Raw genomic sequence first — 14,221 nt, 5'->3', positions numbered from 1 at the left:
AGTGGGGTGATCTTCACCAACAGGCAGCTTTCTCAGTTGACTTGCTTGCATGATCACAGTCAGCAGGTTTGGCCACTCGTGTGCCACCTCTGGGAGTAGTGGTAGGGCTCCGACCTGGGTCAGTGGCTTGCTTTCAGACAACAGTGAGTTGTATCCTGCCCAGCCTGCAATATTGCTTGATTCTTCCCCTGCTTCCATTCTGGATAAAGCAGTAGCAACAATCCATCCTAGTTCTGTCAGCTGGTAGGATCCTGAGATTCCCTTGCTGGTGACAAAGGGGTCTGTTCTCTTGGCAAGCTGTGGTTTTGGCTTGTAACAGTGCAGCATATCTACATGGTATGGAGTGATAGATAGACTCTGGGCATATCCTATCTTCAAGGGTGGTGCAACTTGTTCTCCAGGAAACTCTGCCTTCTGGTATACAGCAGTAATCGTTCCATGCATGGTTCCTTTCCCGTCAGCAGTGTCCTCTGAAAAGTCTGTTTTCTAACCATTGCGAAGAACACAAAGGAACCCTTCTTCAAGAATGGTGGTACATACAGACCTTGGAACTCTCTGGTGTTTTATACAACGGCATTGGCCAGAGCAGTTTCCAGTAGCAGGGTACCGCCGTACGGAATACAGTAATCATGTGCACTGAAAAGATCCATCAGCATCTTGTTACGGGTGACGTGATGAATAGTCAGAGCAAGTCCCAGGACCTGTGGGTTTTTGAGCGCGATCCCCCTACTGGAACCCCGAGGCATTACCAAAAGATTGACTAATCATTAAACCACACAGATAAGGAACTGAATTACCTATCTTCATTCCTCTTCTTGGTATTACTCATTTGTTGCATAGTGTTCACATAAATTCACAACTACCATAAATGAAATTACATATTCTAAAAACTGAAATTAGCCTTTCAAATGAATTATGTTTACCTCAAAATAAATTGCATGTATGAATAAATTGTTATATACAACTTGTCACACTTACATGTAGGGTAGAGTAACCTGTTCAACATACACAATATAGACCTACTACAATTGTGGTTGGTGCTTAGTATGCCTAATGACCAATTTGTCCTATGAAATTAGTAAGTATTTGCCAGAACTGCTGTAACAAATGTGTCAACACTTCTGCAACAAGTAACATTGGATTCCACGGCCCTGAAAATGGTAGTTTAGTTGTCAAAATAAAAGCTCTAGGTTATTTAGAAGCCGAGATATTGACGAAAACATTTTTCACGCAGCCATTTTGTAAAATTCAAGATGGCGGCCATATAGGACTCGAGGCAAATGGAAAACATTGTTTTTCTGATTGCTTATACTATAAGGTTTCCAAAAATGTATAGTTTTCATACTACAAAATGACTCCATTAATGCAGGCTATGTGGAAAATGCATGGACCTATTAAAGAAAATGCGCCGACGTTGGCTCAGCCTGGTTCCGCCTCTTCCGCTACGTAGCTAAGATGGCTGCCGTAGAGTACGAAAAGTGTACATCAATCCACACTCCACGGTTTGACCGTGTTCAGTATATCAACCGGGTCCTTTCTGTACACTTTCTTTCGACCTGATCTTAATTGCAACGCCTTACGTACTCAAACAAAATATAATGACTACGGATAGTATGGATATTGGAACACAGCAATAGACTATAGCTCTATAGCCACCTAAATAGACCTGTTTAGGTGGCTAGGCTAACTATCGTCACCGGAGCAAGTCCGGCTGATTTCAAAAGCATTTCGAAAGCAACAACAGACAGATCGCAAATATCAGAACGGACGAGAGAAACGTATAAATCCCTTTATTTAAGGCGTTATGTTGTGATACAGTGTCAATAAAGACCAAATATATATAGCTTTACATTTAAGGCAATACTTGTCTTGAAATTATACGGAGGAGGCGGGCCTTGCTGGTGTCACATACCATTGTTGGGAACGGCAGTTAACCTTCCACAACGGCATATGCCGTTCCACCTGAACAGCAGTTACCGTTTCAGAACGGCAGTTACCGTTCCAGAACGGCATGTGCCGTTTCAGAACGGCATGTGCAATTTCAGAAAGGCATGTGCCTTTTCCGAACGGCAGTTACCACTTTAGAGCGGCATGTGCCGTTCCAGAACGGCAGTTACCGTTCCTGAACAGCATATGCCATGGTATGTCAGTGGTAGCGGTGGCACATGCCACAGGCCAATAAACAATCTCGTCCCTACTGTTCTAATTTGGTACAAATCCGAACTCACCAACTCTGTTAAATAAATCAAAACAGGGCAATTCTACATCTGGTTAGAGGTAGACAAGGGACTTACCGCATCAGAAGAAAACATCCTCCTGTGTGCAACATATATCCCACCACTAGAATCCCCATACTACAACGAGGAAAGCTTCTCTATACTAGAAGAGGAGATCAACCCCTTCCAGGCCCATGGACATTAGTGGTGGTTCGGTCGCGAACTGATTCGTTCGAATGAACGAATCGTTAGAACGAGCGAACCGAACTGGTTCTTCTCTCTCGTTCGCCTCGTTCGTCTCGTTCGTGACTCAGAATTGACTCCTCCCAGACCCACGACTCGCTGACAGTTCGTTCACTCACTCACTGTGTGAGTGGTGAAGACGAGAGACCGAGGCGACTCACGAGAGCCAGACAATCGTATGCAAGCCAAAAATAAACCGATTCCTTGGGGAAAAAAACTAAGGGGCTTAGTGAGCGTACGATAATACGATTAAATATCAGTGAAATGGTAAATGCATGTTGTCTTTGTATTTTCTGTGTCATGCCAGATTAATAAAATATTTGAATGTCTCGTCAATCTGTCTTGTTCTTTCATGGTTCGTTCTGCTGCACGCGACCTGGGACCCCCACCATGGTGGATCTTGATCGATTCTTGTGTGGGGGGGGCCATCTTCACAATAGTGTTGTTACTGTTAACCCAAGAAAAATTAAATATGCCCAGAATAAACACAACTGTACACAAATTACTTTTAAGCTCCATCATTGCTAAATCAAGTCTATTATCTTGCTGATTTGTTAAGCTTCCGATAATCAACTACCCCCCCCCCACCCACCCCTCTGCGTTTGATTTGTCAAACTTCACCTTGAATGTGGGGAAGGGGGCATTTTGATCCTTGGCCTATTAATTTAAGGACATGTCATTATGCATACATTAAATAAAGCTGTTGAATAACTCAAAGGCCATTGAATAAAGATGCTAACATATTTAACCATACACAATGTTGTATTTGCTAGTTTCACACTTTTTTTTAACATCCATCACCCCCCCCACCCCCACCAGTTGGTGGGTCTCAGTTGAACTATAACTTAAACTCTGAACTTTAACTTCCTCTTGTCTCGAGTCTCTTGACCTTCATCTGCGTTATTAGGCTATAACAAAAGATAAGAGGTCAACCATGTCGGGACGAAAGAAGAGCATTGTGTGGACTAATTTTAACACAACCGAGGGTTCAGTGTTGGCTACCTGCAATATTTGTGTAACCCAGGTAGTAAATCTTCCAGGCTATTACCTCCATTATGTTGGAAAATTAAGCTGCATTCCATGTGATTTGTTGTTAAATTTAGTTTTTTAAAGAAATTACCAATTTCCCAATTTGGTCACAAGGTGGCAGCAGAGGCTCAGTCAATACACTCTTTTAGTTGCGAAGAAAAAACGCTACGATAATCGCACATGCGTTCTTTGTTCTTCCTCTTGCCTGCTACGCAGTTCGTGTGGATGTTGGAGAAACAACATAGCTGTGACTTGATAAAACTGAGTCAGAAATTTGATAACTGAAATAGAAAGCAAATATTGATAAACATTGAGACGATTGAGAAGCTGTGGACATTGTGTAGAACTCTGTTGAACTATTGATATTCCGGTGAGTTATGGCCGCTGCTCAGCATGATACGTTAGCATGCTAACTGTATTAGCGATTTGTTGCGCGCTGCTAAAACTACAGAGATTAGCCTTGAACTTTTATCAAAAACCAGTCGGGATATTGTTGAAAAGGTGGTAACATGACTATATGAACATGTGATAAGTGTATATGTGCTGTGTTTATGTGTATGTGGACATTTATTATGGACTTAATGAATATTTTTCCTGCACGTGGTGCAGGCTGGTTTTTTTGTGGAACCCTTCAGAGGACCGTCATCTGTCCATATCTCCATCCTGGTTGCTTTCCATCTTCTGCCAGGGGATCATCATTCACATTGCCATTCCATCCTGCAGTACTCTTCCTGGACTGCCTCATCTGACATCCATTGGGGTGGTAGGACTTCCGGGGTGGACTCAAATTTTTAGGGGTCCAAGCCAACAGGTTGGATCCCTATTGTTTTTGTAAGGATTATTATTAGGGGTCCAAGCCAACAGGTTGGATCCCTATTGTTTTTGTAAGGATTTTTCTTTTTATTATACTTCCCGCCTTGAAAGTGGGTCCACAGCCCAAACCGTAAATGGTGCACACGCGCCAATTACATGACTAGAACCAGGTTCGGCACCGCTACTCAGATAACCAAATCCAGACATGCCGGCCACTAGGTGGCGCTATACCAAGGAGAAACACGTTTGGGGCTATAACTCCCACACCGAACCTCCTAGAGTCCAAAAACTTGTACACACAGATGCACTGGAGTCTGCTGCATCTTTTGGCCTAGGCCCCGCCCATTTGCGTCTATGAATATTTTTCGCTAAATCGCGAAAACCGCAAAACTGTTTTTTCGCTACTCCTCCCACATTTTTCGCCCGATCAACACCAAACTTTGCACACGACATCGTCAGACGCACACAAAAAATAAATTTCGAACACTTTTTTGATCCGACCTTCGACAACGAATCGGTAGCGCTTGGAATATTGGTATATTAGCTAAATTAGACGTGGAAAATTAAAAATCCAAAAAATCCAAAATTAGACATTGGATCGAGTCCAAATTCTACACACATGTCAGTGCTAACCTTAATGACGTTGGATAAAAATTTCGGAAAATTTCGCCATTAGGGGGCGCAATAAACGAGGAAATTGTATATCTTCGACAAAATTTCGCCGCGAAAACGCAACACTGACTTCTCGCTACTCCTACCACAGTCAAATCCTTTGTATCCACAGGTTCAGGGTAGCGTTTTGAACAAATGCTTCGCGTTGTGCCGGCGAAATGCACATTTCTTGTCGCGTTGTGCCGGCGAAATGCACACTTCTTGGACCCCTGCATAACTGCTTGCAGTTCTAGTTCCTATTATTCTTACCCCCCTAAAAGTGGGACCACAGCCCAAACCGTAAATGGTGCCGACACGCGAATTGCATGACTAGATCCAGATCTGTTCGGACTAAGCAGACGACAAAATCCAGACGCGCCGGTCACTAGGTGGCGCTATACCAAGGAATACGCGTTTGGGGCTATAACTCCCACACCGAACCTCCCACATTCAAAACCTTGTACACACAGATGCACTGGAGTCTGCTGCATCTTTTGGCATAGGCCACGCCCATTTGCGTCTATAATTTTTTTTCGCAAAATTGCGAAAACCGCAAAACTGTATTTTCGCTACTCCTCCCACATTTCTTGACCAATTGACACAAAACTTTGCACACGGCATCTTCAGACGCACACGCAAAGGAATCATCAACAGTTTTTTGATCCGACTTTCGACGACGAAACGGTAGCGTTTGGAATATTGGTTTATTAGCTAAATTAGACGTGGAAAATCAAAAATCCCAAAAAATCAAAAATAGACATCGGATCGAGTCCAAATTTTAGACACATGTCGGAGCTACCCTTACTGGCGTTCACTAAAGAATTCGGAATATTTCGCCATTAGGGGGCGCAATAAACGAGGAAATTGTATATCTTCTAATTGGCCAAAAGAATGTTCTTCAAACTATAAGGGAACCATCAAGGGGCAAACCCGAGTCTATATAAAAAATATGGCCAAGAATTATTAATGTGGGCGGGAGTTATTTGGCAAAGGAAAATTGTCTTTGGAAAATTTCGCCACAAGGGGGCGCAAATAAACGACGAAATAATATATCTCCTAACTGGCCAATGGAATGTTCTGAAAACGCGTTTTAGGCTATAACTCCCACACCGAAGCTCCCACAGTCAAAAACGTTATATCCACAGATTCACTGGAGTCAGCTGCATCTTTTGGCATACGCCGTTCCTCAATTTCGAACACATGCTTCGCGTTGTGCCGGCGAAATGCACACTTCTTGGACCCCTGCATAACTGCTTGCAGTTCTAGTTATTATTTTTTTTATTATGTATTTTTCCTGAGATCTCAGAGGTTTTTGTATGGTACAATTTCATTTAAGAAAACCACTTGTGGCTCACCAGAACTCAAAGAAAAAAGATATTGAAGGTTTAAGGTTCTTTGTGAATTTAACTATATTACTGTGTTATCATACTAAATTGTTTATTACTATTACTAGAAGTGTGGTACTTTCGTGTATTAGCAGTATTTTGTTCTTCATTCCATCATATTTCTAGTGATATCTGCATTGTGGAATACTGACTCCATAAGTTTTGGTTTCAATATATATATTTTCTTCAAACTAAATTGTCGGTTGTCGTGTGAGTTATTTGGGGTGGATATTACAGGTATATCCTTACAGTATAACAACCAATCTCCTCATCGAATCTAAAATAGATAATGACCCCTGCCTCTTGGTTTTATAAACACACTAGCTTAAGGACTTAGGTGCCAGAGGGGTTACATTTGCAAGAACAAAATCTCGTTCAAAGGAGGGTCCACAGCCAATTTGCACCGTCACATCAAGACCAGGCACCCTGGGGCCCGGCTTTGCGAGGTGAGGAAGAGGAGGCCGAGGCACCGTCTGCGGCACCGTCTGAGGCACCATCTGCGGGATCATCGCAAACCACAGACTCCAGGGGCAGAGGCCAGGCTACGCAATCCAGGCTGACCCAGTACATGTCGCGGCCGATAACACCGCAACGGCAGAAAAATCTGGATGAACAGCTGGCGAAAATGGTGGTCTGGGACCTACAGCCATTTTCATTTGTGGAGGACAGGGGCTTCAAGGCATTTACAAAGGCCCTTAATCCCTTTTACACCCTACCAGGTAGGAAGACCGTCTCCAAGCTCCTGGTTCCTCGGCTTTATGCCACCTGCCATGCCGGAGTCAAGGAGAGAGTGGGACACGCTGCAGCTGTGTGTCTGACAACAGACTGTTGGACATCCAGGACGACCCATAGCTATATGTCCGTGACATGCCATTTCGTGGAGAACTACGAAATGGTCAGCTGTCTCCTGGATTGTTTTCAATTCAGTGAGCGAAACACAGCGGACAATTTGTCCGGACATCTTCTGAGGATCACGCGTGAGTGGGAGATCCAGGACAAGGTGGTCGCCTGCGTTTCAGATGGAGCGTCAAATATAACCTTGGCGATTCAGAAATGCCGTTGGAAGCACCTGCATTGTTTTGCCCATACATTGAATCTGATAGTTAGGGGGGGGTTGAAAAAGCTGTCAGAAACAGTGTATAAGGTCAAACAAATTGCGGACCACTTCCATCGAAGCTCCTTGTCGGCGGAGAAGCTAAGGGCCACTCTGCTTCAAATGGGTCAGCCAGACCTGAAGGTTCTGCAGGATTGCCCCACCCGGTGGAACTCAACGTTTTACATGTTAAAGCGTTTTGTGAGACTGAGGGATGCCATCATCACCACCCTGGCTTTGGTGAATCAAGCAGTGACCACCTTGACCCATGATGAGTGGGCGGCCATTGAAGAGGCATGCGAGGTGCTTCAGGCATATGAAGAGGTGACAGTGGAGATCAGTGGAGAAGGGTATGTATTTAATCTATTAATTTAATTTATGTAATTAAATTCATTGGGGAATAATAAATGACATGACATATATGACACATGGTAATGGCAATACATAGATAAAAGGTCAATCGATAAAAAATATGGTCAATAAATAGATATACATACATAGTATTTTAATAAATACATAAATACATGGATAATAAATAGATAAACAAATTCATAAATATTTTATTTATAACACATTTAAAAAAGGTTCCACATAACAAAGATGACCCACTGTAACTCTGTCCTTTCTGTGTCCTATCTGTAGCTACGTGACTGCCTCCAAAATCATTCTTTTGGCACGGGGTCTGCAGAGGGTCAATGCAAACCACCTGAGGTCCGGATGCTTCAAGCAGCCTGTGGTGGTGTCACTTTTAACCTCACTCAACGCCGAGATGGCAAAGCGTTTCCATAGGATCGAGTTCAACGCCTTGCTGTCTAAATCCTCCATCCTTGACCCCAGATTCAAGAGGAAGTCCTTCTCTGATGACCAGGCAGCCACCGAGGCCATCCAAAGGCTCACAACTGCTGCAGCACAGGTGACCATCTCCAATCCATCCCAGCAGGAAGCTCTGGTGGAAGAAGGAGCTGCGGGGGGACAAGCCACAGAGGAGAGCATGGTCTGGGGTGACTTTGACGAGCAGGTCTCAGGGCTCGTTAGTCACCTTAGTGCAGGTGCGGAAGCGACCCTCGAGATCCGGTCCTTCCTGCAAGAGGCACTGATCCCTAGGTCCTCCAACCCTCTGACCTGGTGGAAAAGTAGATTGTTGATCTATCCGCGGCTCACTCAGCTGATGCTGGAGAGATTGTCTGTGGTCGCCACGTCAGTGCCATCTGAACGCGTGTTCAGCAAGATGGGGCTGATCATTTCAGAGAGGCGCAGCCGTCTGTCTCCCTCCAAGGCGCAACAAGTGATGTTCCTGAATGCGAACCTGAAGTGAACATTCAGGCTTCTTCAGTTCCCAGAGGTTCTTGGGTTTTGTTTCTGCCATCACTGTTGGTCAAAGGACAAAAATGTTTGTTAAATGGCAATGTTCGGTTTTGTTCCCCCCCCCCCCCCCCCGAGGATGGACACTGGGTTACAGCGCCCCTCACAACCCCCCCCCCCCCCCCCCGAAGATGGACACTGGGTTACAGCGCCCCTCACACCCCCCCACCACACCCCCCCGCCCCCCCCCCCGAGGATGGACACTGGGTTACAGCGCACCTCACAACCCCCCCACCACACCCCTTTCAAGTGTATATTGTAAATAGTTCTCTGCAAACCTACGGTGGCATCATGCCTTCAGTGTGCATATTGTATATAGTTCTCTGCAAACCTATGGTGGCATCATGCCTTCAGTGTGCATATTGTACATAGTTCTCAGCAAACCTATGGTGGCATCATGTCTTCAGTGTGTACATTGTATATAATTCTCTGCAAACCTATGGTGGCATCATGCCTTCAGTGTGCATATTGTATGTAGTTCTCTGCAAACCTATGGTGGCATCATCATGCCTTCATTGTGCATATTGTATATCATTCTCTGCAAACCTATGGTGGCATCATGCCTTCAGTGTGTATATTGTATATAGTTCTCTGCAAACCTATGGTGGCATCATGCCTTCAGTGTGCATATTTTATATAGTTCTCTGCAAACCTATGGTGGCATCATGCCTTCAGTGTGCATATTGTATATAGTTCTCTGCAAACCTATGGTGGCATCATGCCTTCATTGTGCATATTGTATATAGTTCTCTGCAAACCTATGGTGGCATAATGCCTTCAGTGTGTATTGAACAACCGCACATAAAAAGGTTGCACATATTATATTGATATTTTATTGTATTTGTCTAAGTGCATACTTGACTCTTGTGCATAATTCCCAATTATTATTGATGTATTTACACTTTTAATCTTGCTGAATTCTACAAGGCAAATAAATTAAGTTACAATTTAGTTCCCCGGCTCCATTCGTCTTTGTAAGGAAATGTGATGTTTTGTCTTTATTATTTTGTCAGAATGCTTAGTTTGTATGTGAAAATCACAATAAAATCTACTGGGAAGGATGCCCCCAGAACCCCCTACAGGGGTTTGGTTTACAAACTTTTAGCCCCCCCTAAAATAAAATTCACCAGCCGCCACTGTGTGTGAATAATTTTATTATTTATATATTTTGATATTATTAAAACTTTTTTTAATCAAATCTATTAGATCTCAGAATGATTTCATAGTCAAAAAGATGTTAAAGTTTGTGTTCAACAGTTGACACAGTAGCTCATTCAGTGTTGAGGGATAGGCCTATTGTAGCCTACGGTTAAAAAGGAAAACTCAAATGTGTTATATTGGCTTTGATAATATTAATAATAATACACATACACATACTATTACGTTCTTAATAGGGTAACTAACTTGTAACAGTATCGAATTACATTTTCAAAGTAACCTTCCCATACTGTAGCTGAATAAATGGCACACACTGTTGCATGCACTGCACCAGGAGTAGGTTATAACTAGGCTATACTTAGTTAGCTTCAACGATACATGAAGTAAACATACTTGGAACGTCCATGTAGGCCTACGCAGCAGCACTATGCGCAGATGCCGCATGAGATGCCGCATGATATGCCACACGGCATATCATTATTAACTAACGCATTATCTCTGAGGTAAAGTAAAGCCTCAGGTGGTTCGTTACATTTTCTTGTCGAGTAGCCTGGTGTTTACATTTTCGGGTTAGGGTTACACATTGTTCGTTTATCTCGGGTATTTTTTTAATATATACAATTAACGATATTGACTCACCTTTCAGGATAAAGTCAGCAGCTGATGACCGACTTAAGTTCCACAATCCTTTGAGAGTCTGAGTCTGACTGACTCAGAGTCAGCAGAACCGTGCACAAACACATTCCATGACCATGATTCGATTCACCATTCGATTCACCGGAAACTCGACTGAACCAGTTCAGTCGAGTCAGTCGAGTTTCCGGTAGCACTGAGTCTGACTGACTCAGCGGAGAACCATGCAATGGGTGCATTCCATGATGCGATTCACCGCTACCGGAAACGGAAACTGGACTGAACGAACGAACGAACGAACGACTCATCTTGGCGAACTGACTGACGCGAACTGGTTCACGTAAACGAATCATTGAATCCACGACATATTCTAATCTGTGGTGACCTCAATGCTTGCTGGTGTCACATACCATTGTTGGGAACGGCAGTTAACCTTCCACAACGGCATATGCCGTTCCACCTGAACAGCAGTTACCGTTTCAGAACGGCAGTTACCGTTCCAGAACGGCATGTGCAATTTCAGAAAGGCATGTGCCTTTTCCGAACGGCAGTTACCGCTTTAGAGCGGCATGTGCCGTTCCAGAATGGCAGTTACCGTTCCTGAACAGCATATGCCATGGTATGTCAGTGGTCGCGGTGGCACATGCCACAGGCCAATAAACAATCACGTCCCTACTGTTCTAATTTGGTACAAATCCGAACTCACCAACTCTGTTAAATAAATCAAAACAGGGCAATTCTACATCTGGTTAGAGGTAGACAAGGGACTTACCGCATCAGAAGAAAACATCCTCCTGTGTGCAACATATATCCCACCACTAGAATCCCCATACTACAACAAGGAAAGCTTCTCTATACTAGAGGAGGAGATCAACCCCTTCCAGGCCCATGGACATATTCTAATCTGTGGTGACCTCAATGCCAGGACGGGACAGGGGCCTGACCCATTCAGCACACAGGGAGATAAACACCTACCCGGGACCATCGCCACCCCAAAGTGTACTGTAAGTGTGCCAATTATAACTATGACAAAACTACTACCAAACATGGACTACAACTATTACAGCTGTGCCTCCCCCAGGGACTGTACATCGTCAACGGTAGATCCCGCGGAGACCCCTATGGAAGATACACCTACAGCTCATATCTCGGCAGTAGCACTGTAGATAATTTTATCACAGACCTTAGCCCTGGGTCTCTTAGAGCTTTCACAGTCAGACCACAGCAAAATCACAGCCTACCTACATAGACCAACACCTTACCAAGAGGCATTTAAACCAAACAAACTAGACTATATAAACAAATGCTATAGATGGAACGAGAGCAGTGTCGAAACATATCAGAACACCATCAAGCAAAATCATATTCAGACACTTCTAGATAACTTCCTAGACCAAAACTTTCAGTGCAACAACGAAGGGATCAACATGGCAGTAGAAAGCCTTAACAACATATTTGACATCTCAGCCTGACAATCAAACCTGAAGGTCTCAAACAGTCAAACTAAGAACAAAAATAACTTGCAAAAACACTAGAAAAACATTGAGAAACCTGTCAAATCAGAAACATAGGGACCGAGACAACAACAATATCCGTCTCCATTATTATGAGACCATAAAACAATAGAGAAACACAATAAGAAGAAAAAGGGACCAACATGCTTGGAACTAGATAAACCAAATTGAGGTATCTGTAGACTCAAACCATTTCTGGGAAAATTGGAACAAACCTAACAAACGAAAACGGGAAGAATTAAGCATTCAAAATTGAGATTTATGGGTAAATCCCTTCTCCAATCTTTTTGGCTCTATTGTAAAGAACAAAGAACAAACACATATACAAGATAAATTACAAACATTAGAATCAGTTATTAAATATGATCAGAACTCTCCAATCACATTAAAAGAACTACAGGACAAAATAAGTTATCTTAAACTAAAAAAGGCATGTGGTGTTGAAGGTATTCTAAACGAAATGATTAAATATACAGATCTCAAATTCCAATTGGCAATTCTAAAACTGCTTAACACTGTTCTTAGCTCCGGTATAAATTTGACCCTAATAACTACAGAGGAGTCTGTGTCAACAGCAACCTCGGTAAATTTCTATGTATGATTATAAATGGCAGACTCCTTAACTTCCTGACTGAAAATAATGCCATAAGCAAAAACCAGATTGGCTTCTCACCAAATTATCGTACAACAGACCATATATTCACATTAAGCACCCTCATTGACCACCAAATAAAACAAAACAAAAGCAAACATTCTCCTGCTTTGTAGACTTTAAAAAAGCCTTTGAATAAATTTGGCATGATGGTCTGTTGTTTAAATGAATAGAAAGTGGTGTTGGAGGAAAAAGTTACGACATCATAAAGTTCATGTACACAAACAACAAATGTGCAGTTAAGATAGGAAAGAAACACACAGACTTCTTCCAACAAAGCCGGGGTGTGAGACAGGGATGCAGCTCGAGTCCAACCCTGTTCAACATTAACCAACTAGCAAGGACATTAGAACAGTCTGCAGCCCCCGGCATAACACTGGTAGACACCGAAATCAATTGTCTGCTGTTTGCAGATGACCTGGTGCTGCTGTCCCCAACCAACAGCCCAGATCAGCACCTACAGCAGGCCTACAGCAGCACCTAGATCTTCTGCAAAGCTTCTCACAAACCTGGGCCCTAACAGTGAACCTTAGTAAAACCAAAATAATGATATTTGAAAAAGACCCAGCCTTAACAAATAGACATTCCACCTAGACACTGTTACTCTCTAGAGCAAACAAAAAACGATACCTACCTCGACATAAACGTGAACGCCACAGGAATTTCAACAAAGCTGTTAATGACCTGAGAAACAAGGCAAGGTGGGCATTTTATGCCATGAAAAGAAATATAAAACTAGACATCCCAATTAAGATCTGGCAAAAAATATTTGATGCAGTGATAGAGCCCATTGCGCTCTACGGCTGTGAAGTCTGGGGCACACTCCCCCACCAAGATTTATAAAATGGGACAAACATCAAATTGAAACTCTTCATACAGAATTCTGCAAATCAATACTAAAAGTCCAAAGAAAGACACCAAATAATGCCTGCAGAGCTGAATTAGGACGATATCCAATCATTATTAGAATTCAGAAGAGAGCCCTAAAATTGTATAACCACCTTAAGGAAAGCGACAACAACACACTCCACAACAAGGCTCTTACCCACAGAGAGTTACACCCAGAAAAGTGTCCCTTTAGCCAGCTTGTCCTGGGAATCTGTCCAACACACAAACACGTCAGGCAAAACCAAATTATAAGCAAACAAAAGGAAAAGTATTTGGCACATTGGAAAGAGTCCGCCAAAAACTAAATTGGCATGCTATTTGTCCCTTAACAGAGACTACACCGTACCAGAATACCTGACCACCGTGACCGACCCAAAACGGAGGAAATCCTTGACCAGATACAGACTCAGCGAACAGAGCCTGGCCATCGAGAAGGGACGCCACAGACAGACCTGGCTCCCAAGAGAAGACAGCATGTGCACCTACTACACACACAACCAACTAGAGACATAACTGCACTTCCTGACTTCCTGCCAGTCATACGAAGACATCAGGAATACACACTTCCCCACGGATTACAAAGA

The 14,221-nt window shown here is 43.2% G+C and overlaps 1 protein-coding gene across 1 annotated transcript; it reads left to right on the top strand.

Annotated features, from left to right (window-relative positions):
- Positions 1-6,161: 6,161 nt before the first annotated feature.
- LOC130402064 (E3 SUMO-protein ligase ZBED1-like) lies at positions 6,162-8,745 on the top strand. The gene is made up of 2 exons (XM_056606162.1): positions 6,162-7,780; positions 8,073-8,745. Exons 1-2 carry the CDS (start codon positions 6,906-6,908, stop codon positions 8,743-8,745), a joined length of 1,548 nt encoding a protein of 515 aa, XP_056462137.1. The 5' UTR covers positions 6,162-6,905.
- The last annotated feature ends 5,476 nt before the right edge of the window (positions 8,746-14,221 follow it).

Source organism: Gadus chalcogrammus, chromosome 2 (genome assembly GCF_026213295.1).
Source record: "Gadus chalcogrammus isolate NIFS_2021 chromosome 2, NIFS_Gcha_1.0, whole genome shotgun sequence".
NCBI classification, from domain to species: domain Eukaryota; kingdom Metazoa; phylum Chordata; class Actinopteri; order Gadiformes; family Gadidae; genus Gadus; species Gadus chalcogrammus.
This window is presented reverse-complemented; position numbering and strand designations above follow the sequence as displayed.